At 40.4% G+C, this 25839-nt stretch overlaps 1 protein-coding gene across 2 annotated transcripts; it reads right to left on the reverse strand.

Moving 5' to 3' along the window:
• Nucleotides 1-2573: 2573 nt before the first annotated feature.
• Nucleotides 2574-24877, reverse strand: LOC311008693 (uncharacterized protein). Of its 2 annotated transcripts, XM_084002507.1 has the most exons (33): nt 24737-24877; nt 24579-24638; nt 23931-23996; nt 23385-23459; nt 21661-22707; nt 21421-21540; nt 21232-21321; nt 21057-21119; nt 20747-20806; nt 20617-20652; nt 20453-20515; nt 20315-20365; nt 20166-20234; nt 20007-20078; nt 19827-19931; nt 19689-19751; nt 19403-19495; nt 19244-19309; nt 19120-19149; nt 18973-19032; nt 18832-18882; nt 18405-18500; nt 18266-18316; nt 18099-18182; nt 17771-17851; nt 17643-17687; nt 17473-17547; nt 16869-16937; nt 16743-16782; nt 16452-16509; nt 15987-16332; nt 3427-3495; nt 2574-3243 (listed from the first exon to the last, which is right to left on the reverse strand). In XM_084002507.1, the coding sequence occupies exons 1-33, from the start codon at nt 24755-24757 to the stop codon at nt 2761-2763; spliced, it is 3858 nt and encodes a 1285-aa protein (XP_083858633.1). In that variant the 5' UTR covers nt 24758-24877; the 3' UTR covers nt 2574-2760. The 2 variants fall into 2 exon arrangements, with proteins under 2 accessions (XP_083858633.1, XP_083858634.1); XM_084002508.1 differs by lacking the exons at nt 2574-3243; nt 3427-3495 and adding an exon at nt 14549-15906.
• Nucleotides 24878-25839: the final 962 nt, after the last annotated feature.

Genomic DNA, 25839 nt, shown 5'->3' on the forward strand with positions numbered 1-25839 from the left:
CTGAACCTACCTGAAATCCTCTCTTTGTGAGATCTTTTAATCTCCCTGTCTGCACTTTCATCCGCAGCGACATTTTTGGGGAATTTGAGGAATTTTGGACTTTGGTCAAATATTTCTGCGGCTTCGTAGACGTGCGTCACAGGCATGTGGCTTCTGATTGGTCTCGAACAGCCAGGCGTATTGTTGGAGCGGTTTGAGATGTTTTTGTGCAGTTTGAATTAATAATATAATGCATCACCAAGCACAGACACACCTTTGTATAAAGAACCGCTGTTTGAATAGGCGGAGGCATCGCTATTAAATATTTTCTTTTAATAAATATCTATTCATCTATACTTAACTGTGCTACATGCAAAAAGCATAAAGGATGTTTTATTCTATTCTGTTATTTCAAAGCGTCCAACCCTCTTCCTGACCCTGCTGAACTGTGAAATCTGAGGTCAGAGTCGTCCTGTTTGCTCAAGGTCGGTTTCCAGATAATCGGAGTCAGAAAAATCCAGCTCTGCTTGTTGATCTGCATCACAGACACATTGTCTTCAGTTTCCTCAAAGAGATTACAGTAAATAGCAGACAGCAGATTTATCCTTTAACATCTCAGGCCACCTGTCAACGTCTATTTATCCTTGCACCTCAGTCTCATCTGATCTGCACAAACTGGAATTCACACACTGACGCAAACGAATGCGTGTGCAAAAAAAAAAAAAAGTTTTTTGTTCAGAAAAGTTATCATGCGTAAACAGCGTAGCTGGATAGGCATGCCTAGAAATACTAGTCTTATACACAGGAGGACTTACTAATTCTAAAGCTCACGCTGCACTTGTTGACTTTGGTGAAGAGTAAATAACTTCACCACATCCGTGTCGTCAAGGACCAAAGAGACGGTAACTTGTGCACAGCGAGGCTCATGAGAAAGAAAAAGAGCAGGCTAAGTGTATGGTAGTCCTTTTTATTTCACCGATTTTGTCTATTAAAAATAATCTTTTGAATATTTTATAAATCAAAGAACGAAAAATAAGCCCATTCACTGTCATTTTCCCTCCTTCTTTTGTCGCCGTCTTCATTTCGATCCGCTGTGAAGTCAAAACATAAATCAATGTAAATGATCATTTTCTTCCTAATGTCAGGTTGATTTACTCTACTGTTTATTAACAGTTTTAAGAATACTAGAGTACTTTAAATTCATAATTGATTGCCGAAATGCTAATGACCAATACCACCACCATCACTAATATACTGCACTGTCCCTGTTTTTTTTTTCTTCTTATCTATAGCTTTCTTAAGATATACTCTCTTTCATTTGAAGAAGACTTCAAGACTCTTTTGTTTTCATAAACGAAAGCAGTTCGAGTGAATGTGAAAACAGGCTGGGCCAGATTCTTTCAGATTCACAGAATAAACAAGGAAATCCTTTTTTGTGATGGGAAAAGGCAGACGTGGCCTACAATTATTAATTATCCTTCGCTGTGTTCAATTAGAGAATCGGTGAAATGGGAGGGTTTTTTCAGTGCGTCACTACTGAAGAAGTTCTCATTAGAAGTTTCCTTCTCGCATTCCGAGTGCTACTTTTGCCGTGAAATCTTAACGCATGTTCTTCTGCCCTGGGGTTAAGGTGTTGACGGGAAAGTCACTTGTCTGACATTACATCCACGTTTGCAGATTTCAGAGGAAACCTCTAGCAACACGTTTCCTAGGAAGCACGATTAGCATCAACAGACATTTTATCAAAAGTTTGATCACAAGTCGACACGGTTTCATTTAAGGGTCCATCTAGGTCTGGTAAAACGCCAGAACCCTGTGAGTCAGTTGCGGTTGTAAACACACACAGCGTCTCCCATATCACAGACAGTTTAATTATGTAGTGACATGCAATTATGAATTGTCCGCAGCAGTTGTTTGGTTGTGTCACGGTGAAAGCGATCGTTTGTTTTTATATTTAGATTTAATCTAGGTCAGCTTGTTTTCACAAGGTTATCTCAATTACTTCTACTATGATATAACTTTTGTAAAGTCACATATGTTTGCTGCATTTGTGTAATGTGTGATATTTATTCATGAATCTAAACAGTATGACGTGTAAGAAGAACAGCTTTTATCCCGATTAAGTTGCACCACTTTTATTTTTCCTCAGACGACCAGAGATGCAACTCCCATGGGTGCTGATGTTGCTGTGCTTTCACTGCATGTGTAAGTAGAGATGTGCTTATTTCATTATGATACATCTTTATTCATAACATTTAAGAAACGAGCACAAACGGTCACCATTGTCTGACCCATTTCCTCCATTCTTCTTTTAAGTTGCTCAACTGTTTAACTTGTTGAAAGCAACCCATGTGAGTTCCTTCTCGACACTTCCTCATTCAGAAGAAACTTGAACACGTAAACAGCTTTTGAAATGGTGGATAACAAAGACCTAATCAGCACACAGTAAATAAATTAAAGGTGATTTAAATGCCAAGCATGACACCTCATCCAGCCCTGAATCCTGTTTAATAAAGAAAAGTCTACCTCCCCCTAGTGGCCCATTGGGGGATTGAGCTCTAACTTGGGTAAGGTGATTAAAAAGGCAGCTGGACGATTGGCAGAACCACTTTTATTGCACTGAAAATAGTCAAACATGGCACAAATGCAGTGTACATACATTTCTATAAATATAACTAATAAATATTTTAAATATATATATCTCTACAAAACAGCTCACTGGAGAAAATTACAGTAATAAAATGGTTTTGATTTGGTCTTTCTAACCATTTGGCATATTCTTCATTCTTCAAACTCAACAAGTTTCTTCAGCTCAGACTTCAGCAGCTCTTCATCTTCCTCCTCCTCCTCCACCTCCACCTCTATCCCATCTATGGTTTTCTGCAGCTCTTCCTTGATGCGGTTCAGCTCCAACAACCCGTCCTGCAGGTCCTTGCAAACTTCCCGGATCTTGGCGGCGAACTCAGTCTTTGCTCCTTTTTTGAGCTCCGTGGCATCCTTCGCCAGGAAGAAGACGTCGAGAGCCAGGAAGAGGCCGGACATAACTCCGGTGGTGACGCTCATCACCTGGGCGGCTTTAGCGGCGCCGCCCGCAACGCTGAGGACCTGAACGGTGTTGATCAGGCTCTCCGTGTTGATCACCAAAGCTTTGCCGGCCCGGCCGCCCTCCTTCATGACATGTTTGACGTTCTGGTTGAGGTGCTTCTTTGCGATGCTCTCGGCGTACGCCTCAAAGTTCCACTCCTCAAGCATGTCCATCCCTTTCTGTCGGGTAGATTAGGGGACAGAAGATTGGGATTAAACCCCACAAGTTTTGGAATAAAAATGCATATTTGCAGAATCTATAAAAAGAGATTTAGTTCTGTTGTGTGATTTTTAAGTAAAATGATCATGATTTTAAGTCTTATTTGTTTATTTGCGACTGACAAACTGCCTTTATCTTCTCACCTGCAAAAACTCCAAGCACTCCTTGATGTCCTGCATCTCCCCCTCGTAGTCTTGGATAATCTTCTCCACCTTCTTGCGGTCCGTCTTTGAATGGACCGTGTCGGTGATGTTGGCCGAAGCGGACGCCAGCCCTCCAGCGGTTGCTACGCCAATGCCGACGGCCGTGACGATGAGCGACGCGCCCGCCGTGAAGGGCGCCAGAATGAGGCCGGTGATGGTAGTGATGGACCCCGCCACACTGGCCACCCCGCCGCCGACGCTGGCCTTCACCGTTTTCTTGTGGAAAACGTCGGCGGCGTCGGCCACAGAAAGCAGCTCCAGGATTCGCTGCTGGAGCAGGGCGCCGCGCTGGTTGAAAAAGCGGACGTAAAGACGGGCTGCCATGAAGACACGGTCGGCTGCTTGTTCCACCACTCTGACACGGAGACACAAGGAAAACATGGTGTGTATATTAGTTCTCTGGAAAAGCTGTGAGTGAGTGTACACATAAGTACATTTATAATTTTAATAAATGAGTTACTTACTCTTCTGGCTCATCGTTCTGGTTAGCCTCATTCCACTCGTCCCAGCCTAAAACACACAAACGATTACAACTGCAAGTTTATATGTAGTTAAAGGGATACTCCCCTTTAAGCAATAAGCATGATCAACAATAAAACAACAGAAGATCAATATCAAACGTACCATCTACTGTTTTCCACCACGCTAAAAGGCCCTCCTCATCCTGGAAGACAATTTGAAACTCATTAGAATGTCTTATGTGTACATATGTAATTTTCATGTAAAAAAAATTAAAGATTTTTTTTTGTCATGATCTTGAAAAATTTTGTTTTTGGCAATAATCGCAATACAGATGGGTTGACAGATACTTTCCCAGCAATTTAAAATAGAAAGTACTTTCTAATTCAAGAATTTAAATTAATGTGGATAGCACATTTTTTACAAATAACTATTATAAATAACAGTGAAGCAAAATGGAAACTGTTTACATTTATGTCGACATTTGAGGTAAAACAAATATACTGTTACATTTGTGCTACAAAAGTCATAAAAATGCCCACCCAAACGTCATGTGATGCAATATTAAAAAGATAAAAATAAGCTTACGTCGAGCGGGTCCAGGACCATTCCTTCACTAGGTACTTCAGCCATCTCTAGTGTCTGGACTTCCACTACTTCCTAGAACAGAAAAATATAGCACAATGAATATATTCTGTCAAAAACTTGCTGTTAGATGGTAGCAATTACACAAAATTGTAAAATCCAGTTATAATTATTACATAACTGGCTGTCACTGCAAAAAAAAAACTGTTTTTTCCACCTTCTGTAACAAAACAAAATAAAGAGGAATACCACCATTTAAATGTAATGTTAAAACACCCTGCATTAAAAATGTAAGAGTATGTAAGTACTAGCTAGACTATATGGGAGATACTTTTACGACATACGATACTGTGACTTTTTCCAACATAATATATTGTTACTTTTTCCAAAATAATATACTGACTTTTTTCTACAGTACTATGATTTTTTTATTTTTCTTTATTCACCACCTCTGCTGCCAAGGATGAAGTCAGACTGCAGCGCATCATTGATGGGCTTCAACCTGCCACCTACACTGGACACAAACTCTTTGAACCACTTCCCTATAGAAGAAGTCTACAGTTCATCTGGACACAAACTGATTCTTCCCAATTGCAGTTGACCTCATACACAAGACCAATGACCCCCACTGGAGTTACATTATTACACATGCTTTGTACTATCACCTATGTAGATGACTGCACATATTCCCAACATTGTACTGTCAAGAGAAATTTCTCGTATGTCAAAATCTACTTGGCAATAAACCTACTTCTGCTTCCTGACTCTGATTTCTGATGGCATGCATTCCATAAAATGTTATGAAAAAGTCATTGTAGACCATTTTGAAAATAATCGGGAAAAATCATACTGCAGTATGATAAAATAATGAGAAGTCTTACTATAATTTGTCTAAAAACAGTCGTGAAAAAAGTATGGTAAAGTAAGTAATAGTCCAATACAACCATAAAATGCCATATTCAAATTTTTCGGGGAATAAATTGAAAAAAAAAAAAAATCATAGGTGACTTTTTTTTGCAAACTTTCGACATCAAAATAAATCAAATATTTAAAAAAAATATTAAAAAGTCGTAAAAATCGCTCGTATAACCTGTGGCACCAAGTCTGAGTGTAGTGAGTCCAAAACGGGTATAAAAAGCCATGGTCAAATTTTTCAGGAAAAAAAAAAAGTCATACTATAGCATGTCGAAAAAAAAGTGAAAAATCGACAAAATTCATAAAATGTTGTAAAAATGATTTAAAAGTCATAACATATGCTTGTATATCGCGTGTCAATCAAAGTCTGAGTGTAGTGAGTCCAAAGCAGTCATAAAAAGGCTAAGTCATGGCTTGCAGGTGGTCTAGTGGTTAGAGTGCATGCCATTTGTCTATGTACACATATATGCAGATGACACCGGTTCGAATCCCAGCTGGAGTTTCTTTGCTGCATGTGACAGCCCCCTCTCTCTCCCATGTTTCCTCTCGATCCACCACTGAATTAAAAGGTTTCTATTTAAGAAAACCACCTTTAAAAAAAAAAAGCCTTAGTCATATTTTCCTAAAAAAAGTCAGTCAGAATAAATTCATAAAAAATATTAAAAAGTCATAAAAATCGCTCGTATCGCTTGTGGCAACAAGTCTGAGTGTAGGGAGTCCAAAACAGGCCTAAAAAGCCATGGTCAAATTTTTCAGGGAAAAATAAAGTCATACTATAGCATGTCGGAAAAAAAGTGAAAACTCGACAAAATTCATAAAATGTTGTAAAAATGATTTAAAAGTCATAACATATGCTTGTATATCGCGTGTCAATCAAAGTCTGAGTGTAGTGAGTCCAAACCAGGCATAAAAAGCCACGGTCATATTTTTCAGGGGAAAAAAAAGTCATACTATAGCATGTTGAAAATTCATGAAAAAGTTAGTCAAAATAAATTTGTAAAAAATATTAAAAAGTCATAAAAATCGCTCGTATCGCTTGTGGCACCAAGTCTGAGTGTAGTGAGTCCAAAACAGGTATAAAAAGCCATGGTCAAATTTTTCAGGGAAAAAATAAAGTCATACTATAGCATGTCGAAAAAAAAGTGAAAAATCGACAAAATTCATAAAATGTTGTAAAAATGATTTAAAAGTCATAACATATGCTTGTATATCGCGTGTCAATCAAAGTCTGAGTGTAGTGAGTCCAAACCAGGCATTAAAAAGCCACGGTCATATTTTTCAGGGGAAAAAAAAGTAATACTATAGCATGTCGAAAAAAAAGTGAAAAAACGCAAAATTCATAAATTGTTGTAAAAATGATTTAAAAGTCATAACATATGCTTGTATATCGCGTGTCAATCAAAGTCTGAGTGTAGTGAGTCAAAAGCAGTCATAAAAAGGCTAAGTCATGGCTTGCAGGTGGTCTAGTCGTTAGAGTGCATGCCATTTGTCCATGTACACATATATGCAGATGACACCGGTTCGAATCCCAGCTGGAGTTTCTTTGCTGCATGTGACAGCCCCCTCTCTCTCCCATGTTTCCTCTCGATCCACCACTGAATTAAAAGGTGTCTATTTAAGAAAACCACATTTAAAAAAAAAAAAAGCCTTAGTCATATTTTCCTAAAAAAAGTCAGTCAGAATAATTTCATAAATTAGTAAAAAATATTAAAAAGTCATAAACATCCCACATCCACACCTACGGGCAATTTGGAATGATCAATTAACCTTTGCCCATCCTGCATGTCTTTGGGCTTTTGAAGGAAGGCAGAAAACCCGGACAGAACATGCAAACTCCACACAGAAGGAACCTGAACCCGTCCCGGGGGAATCGAACCCAGGACCCTCTCCCTGTGAGGCGACAATGCTACCCACTACTAGCGTGAAGTCATAGCACAGTATGTTGAAAATTGACAATTATAAGACACCTGACACAATTAATAAAATATTGTAAAATAATATTAAAAAGTATTAAAATAATACACAAAAATCCTTCGTATCGTGGGTCAAGCTTAGTCTGAGTGTAGGGAGTCCAAAACAACTCCATTAAAAAGTCATCGTATAGTATGTATAAAAAAAGTCACAAAGAAAGTCATAATATAGTAACTAAAGAAAATTCATAGGCAAGGCAATTGCCTTTGTATAATACCTTTCCACAACAAGGTAATTCACAGTATAGTAAAAAAAATAGTCAGCAATCAAGTCAACAATTGGAGGACTGATTTTTAATCAAAATCTATCCCAATAAAAAGGGGCAGAGGGTTCAATTACATGTGCAAATAAAAGGCTTTAACCACACACTTTATTTATTTATTTAAATATGACCCTTCCTGCTTCATTGAAACTGCTGTACTGTATATTGAGCCATGTGTGGTTTAATTACATCGTGTCATAATGCCACTGTGGCGGAAAAACTGGCTCCAAAAAAAGAAGCTCAGCTGTAATCTTCAGCCTGTTCGCATTTTGTGAATTACACATTATATTTGTTCATTCGTCACTGCACAGAAACTGCATTTTTTTCCCCTCATAAATTATTCTATTAAGATTGTTCCTGTTTTTAAAAGCGTTGCCACTGATTCATGTGTTCGACTGCTCACCTGGGGCGGGGCTTGGCTGTCAGATGATGAATCCTATGAAGGAAAATAAACAAATGAAACCAAAAAATAAAACTGCATTACAACATGACATTACCATGGTTAAAACTTTCCCATTTAAATACACAAATTGCACGTTTCAAAAGGAACACTTAAAAAAAAAAAGTTTAATAAATGGAGTGGACTCCTATTTACTCGTACCTTTGTTCCAGACCCAAACAATGCAGTGGGCAGAATCCTCTTTATTCTGAAAGTCTAGAGAAGAAAGAGCACACATATTCCGACATATTTACAGTCAAAAAGCAGGAACTGCATGAGTAGTAATATAAAAAAAAAGGACAATTGGGATTCATTATGTGTTAAGTGCCATTTAAATAGTTTGCTTTTAGTATCCGTTTTACATCACAGGCTAATTTTACTCAATTTGAATGTAACCTGCTTGTTTTACAAACCATAGTTCTTTTCTTCGGAGCCTCCGTTGGCTGGCTTTTCACTTCGCTGGGGGCATCACCATCAGTGTACCAAATAGTCTGTGATGGGATATATTAAGGAGGTCATAACACATGATTAAGAAGGTCATAACACATGATTAAGGAGGTCATAACACATGATTTAGGAGGTCATAACACATGATTAAGGAGGTCATAACACATGATTTAGGAGGTCATAACACATGATTAAGGCGGTCATAACACGTTATTAAGGAGGTCATAACACGTGATTAAGGAGGTCATAACACGTGATTAAGGAGGTCATAACTATTGATTTAGGAGGTCATAACTATTGATTTAGGAGGTCATAACACATGATTAAGGAGGTTATAACATGATTTAGGAGGTTATAACATGATTTAGGAGGTTATAACACATGATTGCTGCACAAAAGGCCTCACATTGAGTACCGCACTTTAACCCACGGATCATGAATTAATTAATCCTCACATCTTTCGGTTCACTGTTAAAGTTTTCCTGATGAATCAAAAGAGCGTCACAATGAGCCTTTTATTAAACATTGTTATGTTACGTGTTATCATCAGATGCCATCGATCCAGGAAGGATGAGTCTGTCTTTCACCCGCTTGGCCGTCATGTCAGACGACTTTGGTGGGAAAAAAACAAACCGCCATTGTTTCTCTGGCGTCACATGTTACTGCCACAAAACAACGATGATGCCTTACATGTCTGTCTATGTTGCTGTCGTCCACGCTGTCGGAGCTGGAGGACAGCTCACTGTGAATGGGTTGGGTTTCCTGAGAAATGGACGAGAGGAAAAAAAATATCTTAAAAAAAAGTAGGAAGTTAATCATAATTCAAGCATTGCTGCTGGCAATGCTTGAATTATAACAAGTGGACTTTTTTGAAGAATTATAACAAGTGGACTCAAGAATCTGGAACATGTTATCTGTGTCACTTCTTCATTCCTTCCACAACACGGTGAAAACAGAACTCACACCTGCCAAGTCCTGAATGAGGAAGCAGTGCTAGGAATCCGCTAAAAACACCGACATGACGCAGGTCCGGTCTGTGGTTAGCGCATGCTGGAGGTTTTAACATTCTGTTCTGAGACGTGAAATACGTCAGTGAATAATAACAACAATAATAATAATAATAATAATAAGTGGCCGAACAAGAAAATTATTGGGTTGATGCTGAATGGCGGTTACGCATTTAGCTTTGTGGCGTGAATCCGTGTGACGACGCGGTTCGCTTATTGCTGAGAAATTCCCCTTTTTTTATTGCGTTCCCGCTACAAAAAATATCACAATAGCTTAATAAAATATGTGATTATGATAAAAGTGGGTTTTTTTTTCAGCAATAATGAAAAAGGGGAAGTTCCCCCATGGCTTTTAGTTGAGGTAACCAAGGTGATGCCAACTACTGAGTCACCCTGAAACACCATGTTGGCTTCATAGAAATAATCTCACAGCTAGCAATCAACCGTCTCCCATAACGTTAAATTATTAAATCTTAAACTCATGAAATTCGGGGGGTTTTTTACCCGCGTGTTCGATTTAAATGGGTTCACCATCGGCTTCATCCCTTTGAACATCCCGGGCTTCTGAAATAAAAAGACAGTAAATATGAATTAATACACATTATATTTCATCATAACTTACATTATTTTGGGGGGAAACTGATATGCAATTCACTAATGATATTTAAAGAATGCAATAAGACTCAAGACTGAATCCCCTACTGTAGAACAATGGTTAAAATATGTAAAAACATAAATAAATAAATAAAAAAGGTAAAAAAAACTTTCTGCTGCAAGTGAGAGAAAATGTTATCGTAAGTAATTAGAAGACATTTATGTTTTATGAAAAACAAGTCCATAAAATTTCAAGCTACTGGATCTATAAAGGCTGTTTTATCTTTGCTTTTTATTAATTTTCCTTATTTGCGTTTTTGTGTTTCTACATTTCAGAATGTAGAAACAAACAAGAACTCGAAATAAAAATAAATAAATAAAGAGTTTAAGTTTTGCTCACTCTGAAGACTCTAAATTCTGTTCTCTGGCACCACCTTGTGGCAGTAGAAAGAATAACACTGGCAGACGGCAGAGCATTCATTCACTGAGTCATGAAATATGATTCTCAGTTATAGAAGATAGTCACTTTTGCTCTCAAGACTTCATACGAGTCAGTCGACATGCAGACAATGATGACGTTACCTTTATTCTGCTGAACACCGACATGATCGGCTATAAAAAAAAAGTCTCAAATCTTTTACCAGGTCTGATTCTAGAAAGCTGCAGGAATATTTATTCTTCATCACCCAATAACCTGAATCTAAACCAGACAGATAGATGTCTAATATACATCTCATTTAACTTATTATAGGCGACAAATTGCTCACAAAAGCATAAGAGATTTAAACAATTTGTTCAACGACATAAAATAAGTTCATTAGATGTATATTAGACGTCTTTCTGTTGACAGGTTAAATTGATTTGATTGATTTTGCTGTGTTTTTCGTAACCTTAAGCTTTACGTGTCTTAAACAAGAAGATTGCTAACAAGAAGCTGAATGAGACTCTAGAACATCGTCATGCCGACCAACCTGCTTCTCCATCTTCTCGTCTTTGTCGTCCGCCAAGCTTCCACTGCTGGAGGAGAGGTCGCCCTGTAGAGGATCCTGGAAAGGAAAACAAACCAAGTAAGGATGTGAAGAAGTTCCTACACAACAGGGTCCAGTATCCCCAGTCTCATAACTGGTACCTTCGGCTGGGAGGACTTGAACGGGTTGACTTTTTGCATCATCCCTGCGATCTTCCCCGGATTCTGAACGATAAAACGCATTAAATGGACGATCAAAAAGTCGGAGCGTGACGCGTGAAACAAGCCGGTTGTACCATCAGGATGAATTTACCGGTTTGCCTTGAGGTTCCTTCCCCGTCTCTGGTGGATCTGCAGGCTGGGTTTGAGGATCGCTCTTCGGCGCCTGAAGGACAGGAGAACACAGACTTCTTTAATGTCAAGTTGCGTCTTTAATAAAAAGACTTGCGGGTCCTCTGGGTGCTACCTGGGTGGAGGATTTGAATGGGTTGACTTTCTGCATCACGCCTTTCAACATACCGGGGTTCTGAAACACAACCATATATGGTCATCATGCTGAAACCTGATTAATTACATTATTTTGTTTGTTTCAGATGATAAGATCCTGAAGTCCATAGGAAGGAGGCTCTGGATCAGGAGAAACCATCATCTTTCACCCACCTGAGTCGAGTCTGGAACCCGTCCCTGGTCCAGAGACTCCGAGGACGGCGCTTTAGAGACCTGCGTGAGAATAAAAACCAGCCTGAGTGGACGCCTAACCATCCGACATGGAGCTGCAGCGTGGACACGGACGTTACCTGGGAGGTGGACTTGAACGGGTTGACCTTCTGCATGACCCCTCTCAGCACGCCGGGGTTCTGGAGGACAGGTTTCAAATATTTATTATATAATTGCTGCATTCAACTTAATGATACTAAAGTAAAAAAAAAAAGGAAACGTCGAGAAAGTAGACAAAAAAACTCATTCATTTGTGAGCTTTAAGTACAAAACTTTTCCCTGCTTGAACGGTGCACATTTATTGCGTTATTTGTTGCTAAAAAAAACACTTGAAAAACCAAGTAACCATGACAACCACTCTACGAAATAGGGGGGAAACTGATTAAATAAAGTAAAAGATAAATATAAAATTTTGATAAATGGCGACTAACATTCCAACATGCTACAAAAACAAAAATTCCCTGAGTTGGCCCAAAAAAGATCAAATTCCCTGACTTTCCATGTCTGGAAAACCCTGATATTCCAGACCCATGGGGAATCCTGGGAATTACATTTTCCTCAGAGCATGACATCAGTGACGACATCACCGCTCACCTGTGTGGCGTCCGCTCCCCGTTCCAGCGACTCAGACGACGGAGCTTTGCTGACCGTGGGGGCACCCTGAAAGAAGAAGCAATATTTAAGTCCTACCATTTTTTACATCAAGTTGTCCCAAATTTAAGAAGTTGCCGTGCAACGTCCTCGTTGCCGTACCTGCGACTTGAACGGGTTGACCTTGTGCATGACTCCCATCATCCCCGTTCTCTGATGTTTATACAGAAATACAAAATACACTTTGATGAACCAGGAAAAGAGAAAATGGGTGAGATATTAAAAACGCCACTCACCTTCGTCTCACTGTTGGTGGTCAGACCTGCTTCCTGTCTGTTCAGGCTGTGCTCGATGGGGTTGTCTAAATCCTGGTGATGAAACAAGGCCTCAGTTAATGGAACAAACACATGCAAGCAAACTAAATATCCCACTAAACCCTCCACCACACGCTCCGTACCTCCTTGCTGGGTCTGGGTGGAACCACCGGAGGTTGAGCTGGAGAGGCTTTATCTCTTTTGAACATGTTCATGCTGGAATACAGGATTCAAATATCAGGAATTCAAAAATAAAATATGGCTGCCAATTTCATAACAGACAGTCATATAGGTCATGTTTAAGCACAATAGTACTATTGTGTTATTTAAAAAAAGGAAGGGGGGGGAAAAGCTGCCAAGGTCGTTGCTGTTTTCTTCCCCCACACGCCAAATTCCATTCAAATATTTGTCAATTTAAGGAACCGTGTACGAAACCCGTTGAGTAGGCGTGGATGCTTTTGTGAACACTTTCGATGACATCACGTCCATCATTCGGCTCATCGTCCGGCAGCGTTTCCGCTTTATTTAGGTCACATCGGCATAAATAAACACGATGGAAATCTGACCAAGCGAGTTAGAAAAAGTTACGGCGTTTCTACAAAGTGGCGCTTAACACACGCGGAATGACGCCGAATTGTCAAACGTGTCCAACGGAGTGGCAACAAGTCTAGTTGACGTGTAAACCAGCAAAATAAAGGTAGCAAACCTGTAAAATGGCAGAACATTCCACGTAGTTCGGCTCGGTGCGGTAGAAACGTCCAGCAACAACACAATGAAACGTACCTCGGCGGTGCAGAAACACACAAAAGGGGGGCTGAGCACAGAAGCGTCGAGTTTTAAAAAGTTGGAGGCTGGAACACAAGCAGTCCTTCACTTCCACCTTCAGAGAGACCAAACCGGTTTGACTCGAAACAAGCGAGGCGGACCTCGGCAGCGTTGGGTTACTTGTTTCCAATGAGAGTTTAGTTACTGAAACTGAAATGAGAGTTTTGCTTTAGTTTAAAAGCAGAACAAGCGACAGCGTGGATGTAGGGCAGCGCTTCAGAGAAAATAGTCCCTATTGAGATCACCTGTGTGACCGGTGTTACCTGTACGGGAGGTATGGAAGACCATTTCCGCTACTGCCACAAAAAACCTCACGTAGTATCTCAAAATAATGACATAGCCTACTACACGAAGTCATTGGTTTTAAATGGTTGTCATATTAGATTACTAAATAATTATGTCATTATTTGAAAAAAAAAAAAAAAAAAAAGGTTCCCTTTATTTTGGGCTATATTGAGTTATATTGACAAGGGTTTCTCATTTTGAGATACTAAGACATTATTTTGAAAATATCTCAATAATTTTGAGATACCAAGTAATTATTTTGAAAATATTTAATTATTTTTGGGATTCTAAGAAATTCTTTTTTTAAATGTTCTCATTATTTTTGGGATACTAAGTCATTATTTTGAAAAGGTTTCTCATTATTTTGAAAATATTATTTTGGGATACTACGTCATTATTAGGAAAAAGTTCTCATTATTTTGTAATACAAAGTCATTATTTCAAAACTGAAGTTTTAAGAAAATTGAAAGTCATAAAATAATGTCTTGGAATTAAGTTACATGAGAGAACACTTTACATTGAGTGGTATTTAAGTTTTTTTAGATTTTTAATCAGCACCAAGCAGTATTTCATTAGCGGCTATGATTCACATAATTACAGATCTTATTTGCCTTCATAAAAGAACCTTAAACATGCATTCATGCGTTTAAATCTTCAAATAGCTAACATTGGGTACACAATGCAAACACTTAAACAACCTTTATTTATTTTTTTGCCACTCCCAAAACAAACAGATGCAGGTTTAAAGGCTGGGAGTTCCAAAAAAGACCAAAAACAAACAAACATGACACACAGTCTTTATTCCAAGATTCAGTGTATTAGAATATATCACAATTTTATATTTTACAGAAACATTCCATTCAGGTTAAAGATAATGCAGGAAGTGGCACCACCAAAATAAAAGGCAGGAGCATTATCCAAGAAGTGGTGATGATTAAAACAAATAGTAATAAAACCTTTCTGTCATTACAACATATTAACACACGGATTATTTGCTAGTTTTATAGATTATAATCAAGGTTTAAATCCTTCAGGTAGGAATATTATAAACACATTTACAAAGATGCCACATGGTCAGAACAAACGTTTCTGTACGGAGCAATAAAATACAAATAGATGTTTAGCCAAATGTTATACAGGGGTGTGATAAAAATAAATTACTCTATATACAACATTCATTTTACTGTGAATATGTGAGTTATACGTTTCTTTTTAAATCACCTTGTAGATTAATTTGTTCAACTATACAGATATCCGACACGGGGATTGGACAAAATAATAGGATCCGCTGACAATATAATACAATTTAATACCACATCCCTTTAAATTTGTGACTTTATACACATTTGTGTTAATGTCTTATAAAAGTGCTCAGTGGTTAAAATGAAGAAAATCCGTGACAACAAAGCTTCATTTCGAAACATCGTAAACCTTTAACCTCGAAGAACAATACAGTGCTCCTCCTGTTATTTTGACCCGTCCCTGTGTGTAAACATCTACAACCCAATACAAATACAACAAGAGTAATCAAGCAGGTACACTGACCTACCTTTAAACCAGAAGTTCCCTCATTTAGCCAGCAGAGGGGGCTGGTGGTGCTGTCTAGAAATAACCAGTGGCATCACCCTCGTTGTCGCTCACATGTTTCCGGTAGCTTTCTGGAGCTCCTCCCTGATGGCGTTGAGCTCCACGACCCCGTCGTTCAGGACATTGGCCACCTCCTTGATCTGACCCACCACCTCCTTCTTGCAGCCCTTCTTCAGCTCTCGGGAGTCCTTGATGAAGTACTTGTCCATGCCCCTGAAGAGCCCCTGGACCGAGGCGAGCGACGCGTCCGTGACCTCCGTGCCCCGCATCACCGGCGAGTCCACCAGGCTGATCATCTGGACGGCTCTGCGGATCTCCCAGTCCTCTGAGTAGTGCTGGGTGCCGGACCGGAGGAAGGGGTGCCCGCGCAGCTTGTACAAGCCGTGGTTGACGAAGTGGAGGATCTTCCCGATGGCCAGCAGGTGGGCCTCATAATCCTCCAGGACCATCTCCACCTGGGAGGGAAGGAAGAGGGAAACCATCAAACTTGAGAAAGGAAATCTCGTCAACTTGATATCGACATCGCGCGCGTTACCTTCTTCCGGTCGTGCATGTTGTTGACGTTATCCGAGATGGCGGCGGAGGCCGACGCGATCCCTCCGGCCGTCGCCACGCCCACGCCGACAGCGGTGATCACGAGAGAGGCGCCAAAGGTGAAGGGCGCCAGAGCCAAACCGGCGATGGCGGTGACCCCGCCGACGGCCGTGGTGGTGCCGCCCGTGATGCCGGCGATCTTGGCCTTCTGGTGGAAGTTGTTGATGTTGTCGGCGATGGCGTGGAGCCGGATGACGGACTGCCACAGGATCTCGGCTCGTTCCGTGAAGACTTTGTTGAAGACGCGCAGGCCGCGGTAAGCCTTGTCCGCCAAGATGGTGAACGACCTGTAAGTTCAGTCAGGAGTAAAACATGAAACTAAACCAACCAACGGTCCAAAACCGAAGGATATCCGGTTCTGATCAGCTTGGCCAGATCACCACACCTTTACGTCTACTTCACTTACTTGGACTCGTCCTCTTTTATGACTTTGTCCTCATCGTCCGACGGCACCTCGTCCCATTCTGAAACAGTCAAACGAAGCTGCATCATTTCATCCGATATCTCTACGATGACGAGCATCTAGAATAACTATAGAAACAGCCAATCTTCTCGCCAATGGGTTTGTTTGCTTACATAGGTCATGTAGATAAAACACATACAATAAAACACACCATAAGGTAGTGAAATATGACCCGTGCCTCAGGAGCAACGGTATCATATTAAACCAGTTAAAATCAGTGTGATTGTGACTCACGTTCCACGGTGTTCCACCACTCCATCAAGCTGTCAGTGTCCTGTGACAATAACACAAAAACAGCATGAAGACTCACTTGCATTCACAGGAAATGTGTTGTAGAGGAATATTTAGGGAGCAACTGACCCCGTCCTCTTCCTCGTCCTCCATACCGGCCATGGCACGCTCGTCCATCTGAGCCGCCTGCCACTCCGCCTGAACAAGAGGGGGGGGATCAATAAGTGGATCAATAAGTCTTAAACACGTTACGCAACACTATTAACGCCGTCCTGCACAGCGAGCGTGGAATGTTGCTGAACAGGCTCTAAAGGAATGTATCCCGTCAGGAACTGAGCCTGCAGGTAAGTGGGTCAAAACAACAACATGCTCGTTTCTCAATTATGAGTTGAGTGCCATGTATGAACAATGCCAGTTGGCCTTTTGTTCTCAATAATCGCTTTTTATTTAATCCTATTTAATCCTAACTTTCAGTGTTAAACAGCTTTACTGGTGATTAAGTCAAATGTATTTGTTTTATGTGTATGAATAGGCTTTAATCACACAAATCAGACATTTAAATACATAAAAAGCTAGACTCACTGACCATCACGAGTAACACTCACATGATGCTTATTAGGTCATTAATTAATTTGGTCATTAATTAGACCGGTTTTGATGTCAATAAAGTTTATCTAAAAGGAAAACAACTTCAGCAAATTGCTCATTTCCACTCCGAAAGCTGCGAACACACCTTGGCGGCCTCAGACAGGAAGTCACTCGATGCTGCCCCCGGTGGATCCTCAAACTCTGGCTTCGTGGCTTTGCTCTGGCGTGGAGAGACGACGAAGATCAGCAAAGTCATTCTACTTTTAAAGATCAAATCAGGGCGATTAGAAATAAGCTGAGACCGCCGTGAGTCACCTTGGATTTGTGTTTTTTGAAGCCTTTAAGTTTCGAAGTCTTCTTCTGTTGAAAAGGAGAAAAAAAAAGAAAGTTAGAGAATGACATCATAAATAATCCCAACGAAGCAGTAAAAGTGACAGAAGTACCGGTTTGCAGGTTTCCACGTCGTCTTCGTCGCTGTCGAAGTATTTTCCTGATGGCATGAAGTCGTCCTCAGTAACAGGATCCTAAACACCAATAAATGTCAGTTAAAGTCAAAACCACAGAAAACATTTATAGTACTATATTCTAATAATTGATGCGCTTGAATCCAATATTAAAACACACGTTGCTGAGGAATTTGGTGGCATGTGTTGGAAGGAAGTCGGTTTGTTTTTGGATGTTTTCTAACATTAGAAAAATAAATCTTAAGAAGCAGCATTTTCAGGATTCTCTTGATTTATCCGGTTTCTCTGCTACAAAATGCTGGTTTACCGGATTCCAGTCCTCATCGGACAGATCCTCGGCTGAGAAGCTGCCCTTCTTCTTCTGGTGACCGCCGTCCTCCAGCATGTCCTCCTAATTTAAAAAAAGAATAATTAGCAAAGGATCCAAATTAATTAGATCCTTTTTTTTTTCATGTTACATGTTTTATGATTTACCTCAGAGTTTCGGCGACTCGCCTGCAGTAGTTTCATCTTCGTCGGTTTCTTCTGTTATTATGAAGAAGAAAAAAAGACTTGAGTGGAAACGGGTGACAAAAGTATTTAAAAAGTATTAAAAAGAATAAAAGAAAGTTACAGGTTTGCAGTCTTCCATCCCGTACGGATCTTCATCTCCGTTCAATCCGGCAGACAAGTGGTGAGATTTTAGGAAGCGGTCGTCCATGAAAGTAGGCTGAGTCACAGATTAAAACCCCCGTTAGTCCAGCATAGAATCCCATTTTTAAAACATTTTAAGCATGTGTAAAATCAGCAAATATTCCTGTATTTCTGCACAATTTCCTAATTTTCGAATTAAATATTCTGCTTTAATCCATATTTGTTGGTGTTCTGCACCATGAATTACATATTTAGAAATCACAATAGACAGACATTCAGATCTCAATTCAAAAACCTCAACAGCAACTTTAAATGCAGAAAGATAACAACCCTAAATACAGTAAAATAAAATAAACTAACATATTTTTGCAATATCAAACATGATGCAACGATATGAAAAACGGTACCTTGCTATTCGACGGGAGACTGTGGCTTCTCTCCTCCTCAAAAGAGTCATCCTACGAGTGAAAGAGGATCATGCACATTTCAGAACAAGGCGGTGAGTTGTTTCTTGTTATGAAACAGGATATTCTTTGTCTAAACGTTACCTGAGACTTCGTACGAGGCGTGTAGCCATGTGCACCTAAATATTCATCTTGAGATTTCTCCTGCGGGAGGAAAAAAATTCCAAACATTCTTCTGGCGCTTATCATCAGAACACACACACTGTCTAATTCAAATGTGCAGAGTCGTACCTTTGTGCTCTTGCGAGATGAAGAAGCGCCCTTCAGGCCAGAGGAAATACAGTTATTCAACATTAAATTAGTATTCATTAAAAGCCGTGAACAAATCTGTTGCGACGTTTTAACGTGGATGTACCTTTTCGACGGTGATGGAGAATCCTCTCTGGGGCACAAACCGGATTTTCACCCTCTTTTTTTTCTTCTGGGGAGAGAAAACATGACATGAATAATCATCTTGGTATTAAAAGGTGCTTATTGCATCATTATTAGATATAAAGTATAAAAAAAAGCCTACAGATCCGTGGCTGTCAACTTCTTCGTGCTGGGCTTCCCATCCTTCCTCCTCCTCCTCCTCTTCCTCAACGGGGCTTTCGTTCATTGGCGTCCCCTGCAGATGACGGAACAGCACATGGACTTTCCCTTATCGGCGAAGTGTTTCCATGACGACAAGAAGAAGAAGAAGAAGAAGAAGAAGAAGAAGAAGAAGAAGACGACGACGACGAAGAAGACGACAAAGACAAAGAAGACGACGAAGAAGATGATGAAATGAAGAAGTAGAAGAAGAAGAAGAAGACCATTACCTCAGACCATCGGCGTATGATGGAGTTCTTCTTGCTGACACCTTTGCCATTGAAGTCATCTCCCTGTTGTGGAATGACATCATCAGAACATCGCGACTACAAGCTGCAACTTAAATCAAATCTTGTCCTGTGACGCACCTTCGTCTCCTGAGGTAAATGTCCGTTCATGTGTTTTCCCGCCGGCACCGAGCAGGAAGTGGACGCTCTCCGGAGGAGACCGACTTTGGTGCTCAAAGATTTCTTCTGTTGACCAAAGAAATGGTGTTAATCACCCGCCCGCTGCTTAATTAATACAAGAACAGAAACACGATAACGTACTTTGTAATCCATCCCGTTCTGATCCCCAACTTCATTCCCTTCTGAAGCCTCGTGCATGTCTGAGAAAAAGTCCTGAAAAAAAAACCAGAAGGGCGATTTACAGTTTTAAACACTTGTAATCACAGATATGAATATATGTGGGATAATGTTGAGTGTTACCTTTGAGGATTTTTGAGGGCTGAGTACAGACTTGCTCCTCCACTCCTTTGTGTCATCAGGAAACTTCTCCTACAAAGTAAAAGTCCATTATGAAGACGAACATTCAAACCAACAACAGTGAAGTCGGGATTCTGCGTGGATTCATTTACCTTCGAGCTTCTTCTGGAGAGTCGGGACAATCTGAACTTTTTATCCTTTTTCTATTAAAAAAAAACAAAATGTTGAAATATATACTTAATAACCACAGAATGTCCAATAGTGGGTGATGAGCGAGACAAGGTTGGTACCTTGGCGTAACCCGCCGAGCCGTCCTGATCCTCGCCACTTCCTCCGTCGGAGTCGCCCTTCACCTAAGAGATGGATGGAGGTTAGCTTTGATTTTAGCATCCGCCGTTCGTTCTGCTCACAAACAAACCAACAATGCTAACGAGAGAAATTACTCGTCTCTTACTCTCAACGACTCTCGCCGAAGTCGGAACGTTCCAGACTTTTCGGGGAAAAAAGGAGAAAGAAAAAACAAATTATTTTGCATACTTGAGTCCAACATGTTTGGAGAGAATGTGATGGAGATGTCCCCTTACTGGTTTGAAGTCGGGCTGGAGCTGGGGGCTGTCTTCAGGCCAGTCTTCAACACAACGTTCCTGTGGTGGGATTTCAGTACAGCATTTACATCATCCAAAATGCAATATGTCCATTGTTGCCTCAGTAGAAGCAGGGTGGTGGTGATGGAAGGTTTATCAATATGTTCATTCCATTATCATAATTTAAAAGAAAGGTGTCTAAAATACTGCAGGCGTTTCAAATCAGATGTCCATAATAGGTTCAATTTACCTGCATCAAATGAGCTGCACCATTTCTGGCCTTCAGTGTGTTTGGCCCTTAAAAACTCACCTGTCCGATAAGCAGGACGTCTTCAAAGAAGTCAGAGTTGTCAGGTTCCAACGGCCTGGTTTCCTGTAAAAGAGAGAAATAATATCATTAGATATTTAGAACAATGTCTGAGAACGTTTTGTTGCTCCAGCAAATACGAATAGCGAATTATGTACGACTTCAATGGCATGCATACCGGAGTTTTGGGTTTGTGGGGAACAACTGGTTTTGGGAGTGTGCGGGGTGGTCTAGGAGATGTTTTTGACGCAGTTGCTTCATGTTCGATCTAAACAGCGTACAAAAAGGAGGCAAAGAAGGTCAGTTACACACAGCGGTTACAGTAGCAGAGATAACAACGTAATGCGGAACTGTGATCTTGGCGTACGGGGTTTGCTGGTTTCTGTGGCATTTCTGGCATGGGCGGTTTTTCTGGCATGGGTGGATTTTCCATCCTTGGTGGTCTAGTTCTTGGAAGCGGCCTTGGTGGACGTTTGAAGGTCCTTACCTGCAAGATTGATTATAAAAAAAATGAAGTATAATGTGCACGCCATAGAAATCAGATGCATCCTAACAGTATTATATTGATTTATGAATGTCCGAATATCAAGTCACCATTGTTACATACGTGAGTCATTTCAGAGAGAGATTGGCCCGGTGACATGGACAGGTTCCTGGCCCGACTGAAGGGACTCGGCTGGAGAATTTCATGTTTTGTTCCCTGAGGAGTCGTCAAGATAATATCACCAGGCGCCTCTAAGGACTTCGGTTGGACGGCAGGACGAGACTCTGTCGCCGTTGCCTTGAAGAGATCAGGCGGCGATAGCACATCCAGCTTCATTGCTGACGGGCTGTTGAGTGAAGATGTGGAGTATTTGGCCTCGGAGCCAGTACTGCTGGAGGTTATTCCGAATAAATCCCCAGCGTTAGTCTTTGAGGGAAGGGGTTTGAAGATGTCTGGAGTCCCAGGTGAGACGTTGTGGAAAGGGTTGTATTGACTTGAGGGTGTATCGCCAAATGGATCGTCCGAACTGGAAAGGCCTTGGGATAAATCCCATGTGATCGGGCTTGGGAACGGGTCGACTGCATTTGCAGATGAAGATGAAAATATGTCCTTAAGAGAAGACATGCCAAATAGATCCTCTTCCGTAGAGGGATGTTGTTGGCGGAAGACTTCCCCACTTTTAGTCGAAACTGCTTGAGACAAATCCGCTGATTTGGAGGCTGCAGTATAGAAGGGGTTCACCGGTATTGGCTTGTTTGACAAATCTCCCAGTGTTTTTGTGGACCCATTCAAATCGCCTTCAAAGAGGTTTACCCCCCTTGTGCGGAAAAGGTCGTCTTTAAACAGCTCAGAGCTTTTCAACTGCGACGTTTCAGAGAGGTTCTGAATTTGAGAGGGGACTGGCTTGAATATGTCCGCTGAATTCCGGTTAACGTTGTGAAAATGGCCATTGGCAGACGCTTCCTGGGTCAATGTCGGGGTCTGTAAGTGGCCTTCCACAGGGTGGGTGGTAGAGGTCTGGAATGGGTTCTTTGGGAGTCCAGAAAATTCCACTCCATTTGTCACTGTCGGCATTCCAGACCAAAGATCCAGGGGCGAACTCTGAAATTCAAGATCCTCTGGCGTTTTCCTCCCCAAGTCCTCCATCACACAATCTTTGGCGCCAGATTCCTGATGGCAGAACAAAAAGTCATTAGGGACGTGCTTAATGAAAATCACAGTACTTACGTTCATTTTTGACCTTGCATGTACCAAATCATTTGCGTAAAAAGGGTTAATTCTGGTCAAGCCCCAATTGACTTCTGACAAACAAAATAAAGGGAAACGTGACCAAAGTGGTGGAGGAGGAAGATTTGACTTGGGCAGGTGAGAAACATACCTGTGGAGTTAAACGGAGCTGTTCCTGCCTTCCATTCCGGAAGAATCAAACGGTGACACAGCAGAAATGTTGAATGATCGATGACGAAAGTGTGAAAGTGACTTTTTGTCTCAAGGACAGCTCAAGACACAATTGCATGAGAACCGGGTATGCTTTCAGGTAGCATCTTTTCAAAAGAAAGTTGCCAGTTCTGGAATTTTGGACTCGAATTTTGCACCGAACTCACTCCACCACTTTCAACAGAGTTGACTTTATAACAACAGAAACATTTAGTCACACACGCCTCCCTACACACTTTATAATAACAGATCGTCCCAGCTTCAAAGAACAAAAAACAAGAGTTCAGGGCGTGGAGCTAACCTGCACCGCAGGAGGAAGTCGATTCACTCTAAAAAGTTAAGATATTCCATGAGGCTTTCAGCTGAATCTTGGGTAAATACTCTGTTGTACCACACATGTTCAGTCTCACCTGTCCGACGTGTAGCTGGCGGCCGTCCGTCACACCTGCGGCAGCAGCCGAGAGATCAGCCAGGAAGTCGCCGTCCTGCAGGGACAAACTCTTGTTACACCGAACAACAACAACAACATATTTATAGAGGGAAGCGTGGGAAGTCATGCATCATGTTCTCCACGCATTCTGATTCGCCGCAATGCGAAAGTCACGTGATGCTTGTTCCGAAACGACACAGCGGGCGTTTCTACGCTCCCCAATGGCCGAGATACAACCACAGAACATCGTAAAAAAAATAGTCCTAAACTCCGAGTAGTGGCGTCTCACCGGTCTGAGAGTCTGAGAGGGAAAATAAATAAAGATTTAATAAATGACCATAAGAGAAGATATCACATGCTGCTTTAAAAAAAGAAAAACCTGCAGGACTGTTGGAAGAGAAGAAGTCAGACATGTTACTGTATTTAGACTGAGTGGGCGTTGGTTGTTTGAGGTGTAAAAACAAAAGGTGTGTGTGTGTGTGTGTGTGTGTGTGTGTGTGTGTGTGTGTGTGTGTGTGTCACTTACCTGGTATTGGGTGAGGAAAGGGCTTTGGGAGACTTTCTTGAGCATACTTTCTAGCGTCACAATACTCTAAATAAAAAGAAGAAAAATCAACTTTTATTCGTCATAGACTTTACAGATACAAACAACGTATCTGTAATATTTAAGTCGTACCTTAATGAAAAAAAAAATCAAATATAGATAAAAATATATAAGAAAAACGGCAGATTTTGCTCCCCAAAATCTGAAATATCAACATGATGGCTGGAGACGATGCTAAAGAGGTGAAACATAGCCCTAATTCCAGTATTCTATGACATTAGAATAAGTTAAATTATACTTATTATGGATGTTTTTCATTTCGTAAGACTTTATGGCAGAAGCAGAGTTGTTTTTGTTTTTTAGCAAGGTTTAAATCTACTCAAGACATTGCTTGTCAAGAAAAAAATTAAAACTAGTGAATTCTTAGTTCAACCTCAGCATGACGGGGCAGATTCTTTCTGAATCGTTTGTCAGCCACAGAGAACAAATAAAAAAATTAAATATGATATATATAACAAGTAGAGAAAGAAGACGATTGCATTTTGTTTGGAGGCATATTTAAGAATCAGACAACTCCCAGCCTCCATGTAAGCATGATTTTTTTTTTTATCCAGTTTAAATTCAACTCACAGGTCGTCTTTCAGCAGACGTCGCACCGCCTCCGTGCTCCTCCGCCTCCGCCTCGCCCTCCTAAATAACATTTATATTGAGAAAAAATATCAATAAATAACCAAAAAACACACCACTGTAAACCTTTCACCAACACTGTTAATTAACACGAGACTTACCGTGACCGTGTCCCCCCTCATGACGAGTGAAGTTTGTCAAAATAAAGTAAAAAAAAAAAAAGTAGATTTGAAACCAGATTATTTGATCGTCGGTGGAGATTTTGTGGACGATTACGTTTCTTCTCAATCTCGGGATTGACTGGAGTCACCTCGCTAATTATCTCCCCGTTTGACGCACCTGTGTCCCAAACATCCGGAATTAAACGTTTCAAAATAAAAGGCTTCACTCGCTCTGACTGTAAGCCTTTATATCAGGCTTGAAATGATATCGTGATTTAAAATTGACATATGTCTTTGCATATGAATATTCATATAATTGTCTCGTCCAGGACATTATTCACAAGGGGGATGTGTTTTTTATTGATTATTAATTAAGGCCAATGTGATCCACAAAATAATTAACAATGCAGAATCAAGAGATTCAAAATTGTTGTACTTGATAGTAATGCAAGCATTCATTAACAGCTATTAAATTATTAGTTTTGGTGAAAACTCAAATTTGAAAAGCAGCAGAAAAAATGCAGGTGAAATAAATAAAATGAATAAAAATAAAAATATAAAAAGGTCAAAATAAAATAACGCTACAATTAAGAGCTTATTTGAAATATTCCATATTGTTTCATTATCTTCAACCATACGTGAAATTATTCTTTAAATATTTGGTGAAAACAAATTTTCTACAATTTTCACTATTATTTTGAAGGAAAATTCCCCTGACTTCCGGTATCTTTCTCCTCGGGCTTGACACGGTATCTTTCCACCTGCCTTTCAGCTCAATGCAGACGGACCGGTTGTCGTCGGCAGGCTCAACCGGGCGGTGTGGTCCAGGCGTGGTCACGTGGGCATAATCTCTGTGCTGACAGGAGGAAACTCTGCACCTTGTTTTAATAATTTACATTAAAAAAATAAACATTTTATTCCTTAATCAATTCCAGCAATGTGGTTTTAAAAAGGTGTTCACATTAAAACAATTAAATGAAAATAAGAACACGTCACTTCCTCACCACATTTGTTTTCTTTCAACTCAGTGTGTCTGAAATTAAAGTTTAAATAAACTGCTATCATCATTTACATTTACATTTACATTTAGGTCATTTAGCAGA

The sequence above is a fragment of the Eutrigla gurnardus genome (assembly GCF_963514095.1).
Source record: "Eutrigla gurnardus genome assembly, chromosome: 23".
Taxonomy (NCBI): domain Eukaryota; kingdom Metazoa; phylum Chordata; class Actinopteri; order Perciformes; family Triglidae; genus Eutrigla; species Eutrigla gurnardus.

Bases quoted from the DNA above. Each gene is read 5' to 3' on its own strand.
- LOC311008693 (XM_084002507.1), bottom strand. From the start codon at position 24,757: ATGAGGGGGGACACGGTCACG. The intron at 23,997-24,578 runs GTGAGTTGAATT...CTTTTTATTTAG, and splicing joins CGTCTGCTGAAAGACGACCT to AGTATTGTGACGCTAGAAAG. The intron at 3,244-3,426 runs GTGAGAAGATAA...TCTACCCGACAG, and splicing joins AGTGCTTGGAGTTTTTGCAG to AAAGGGATGGACATGCTTGA.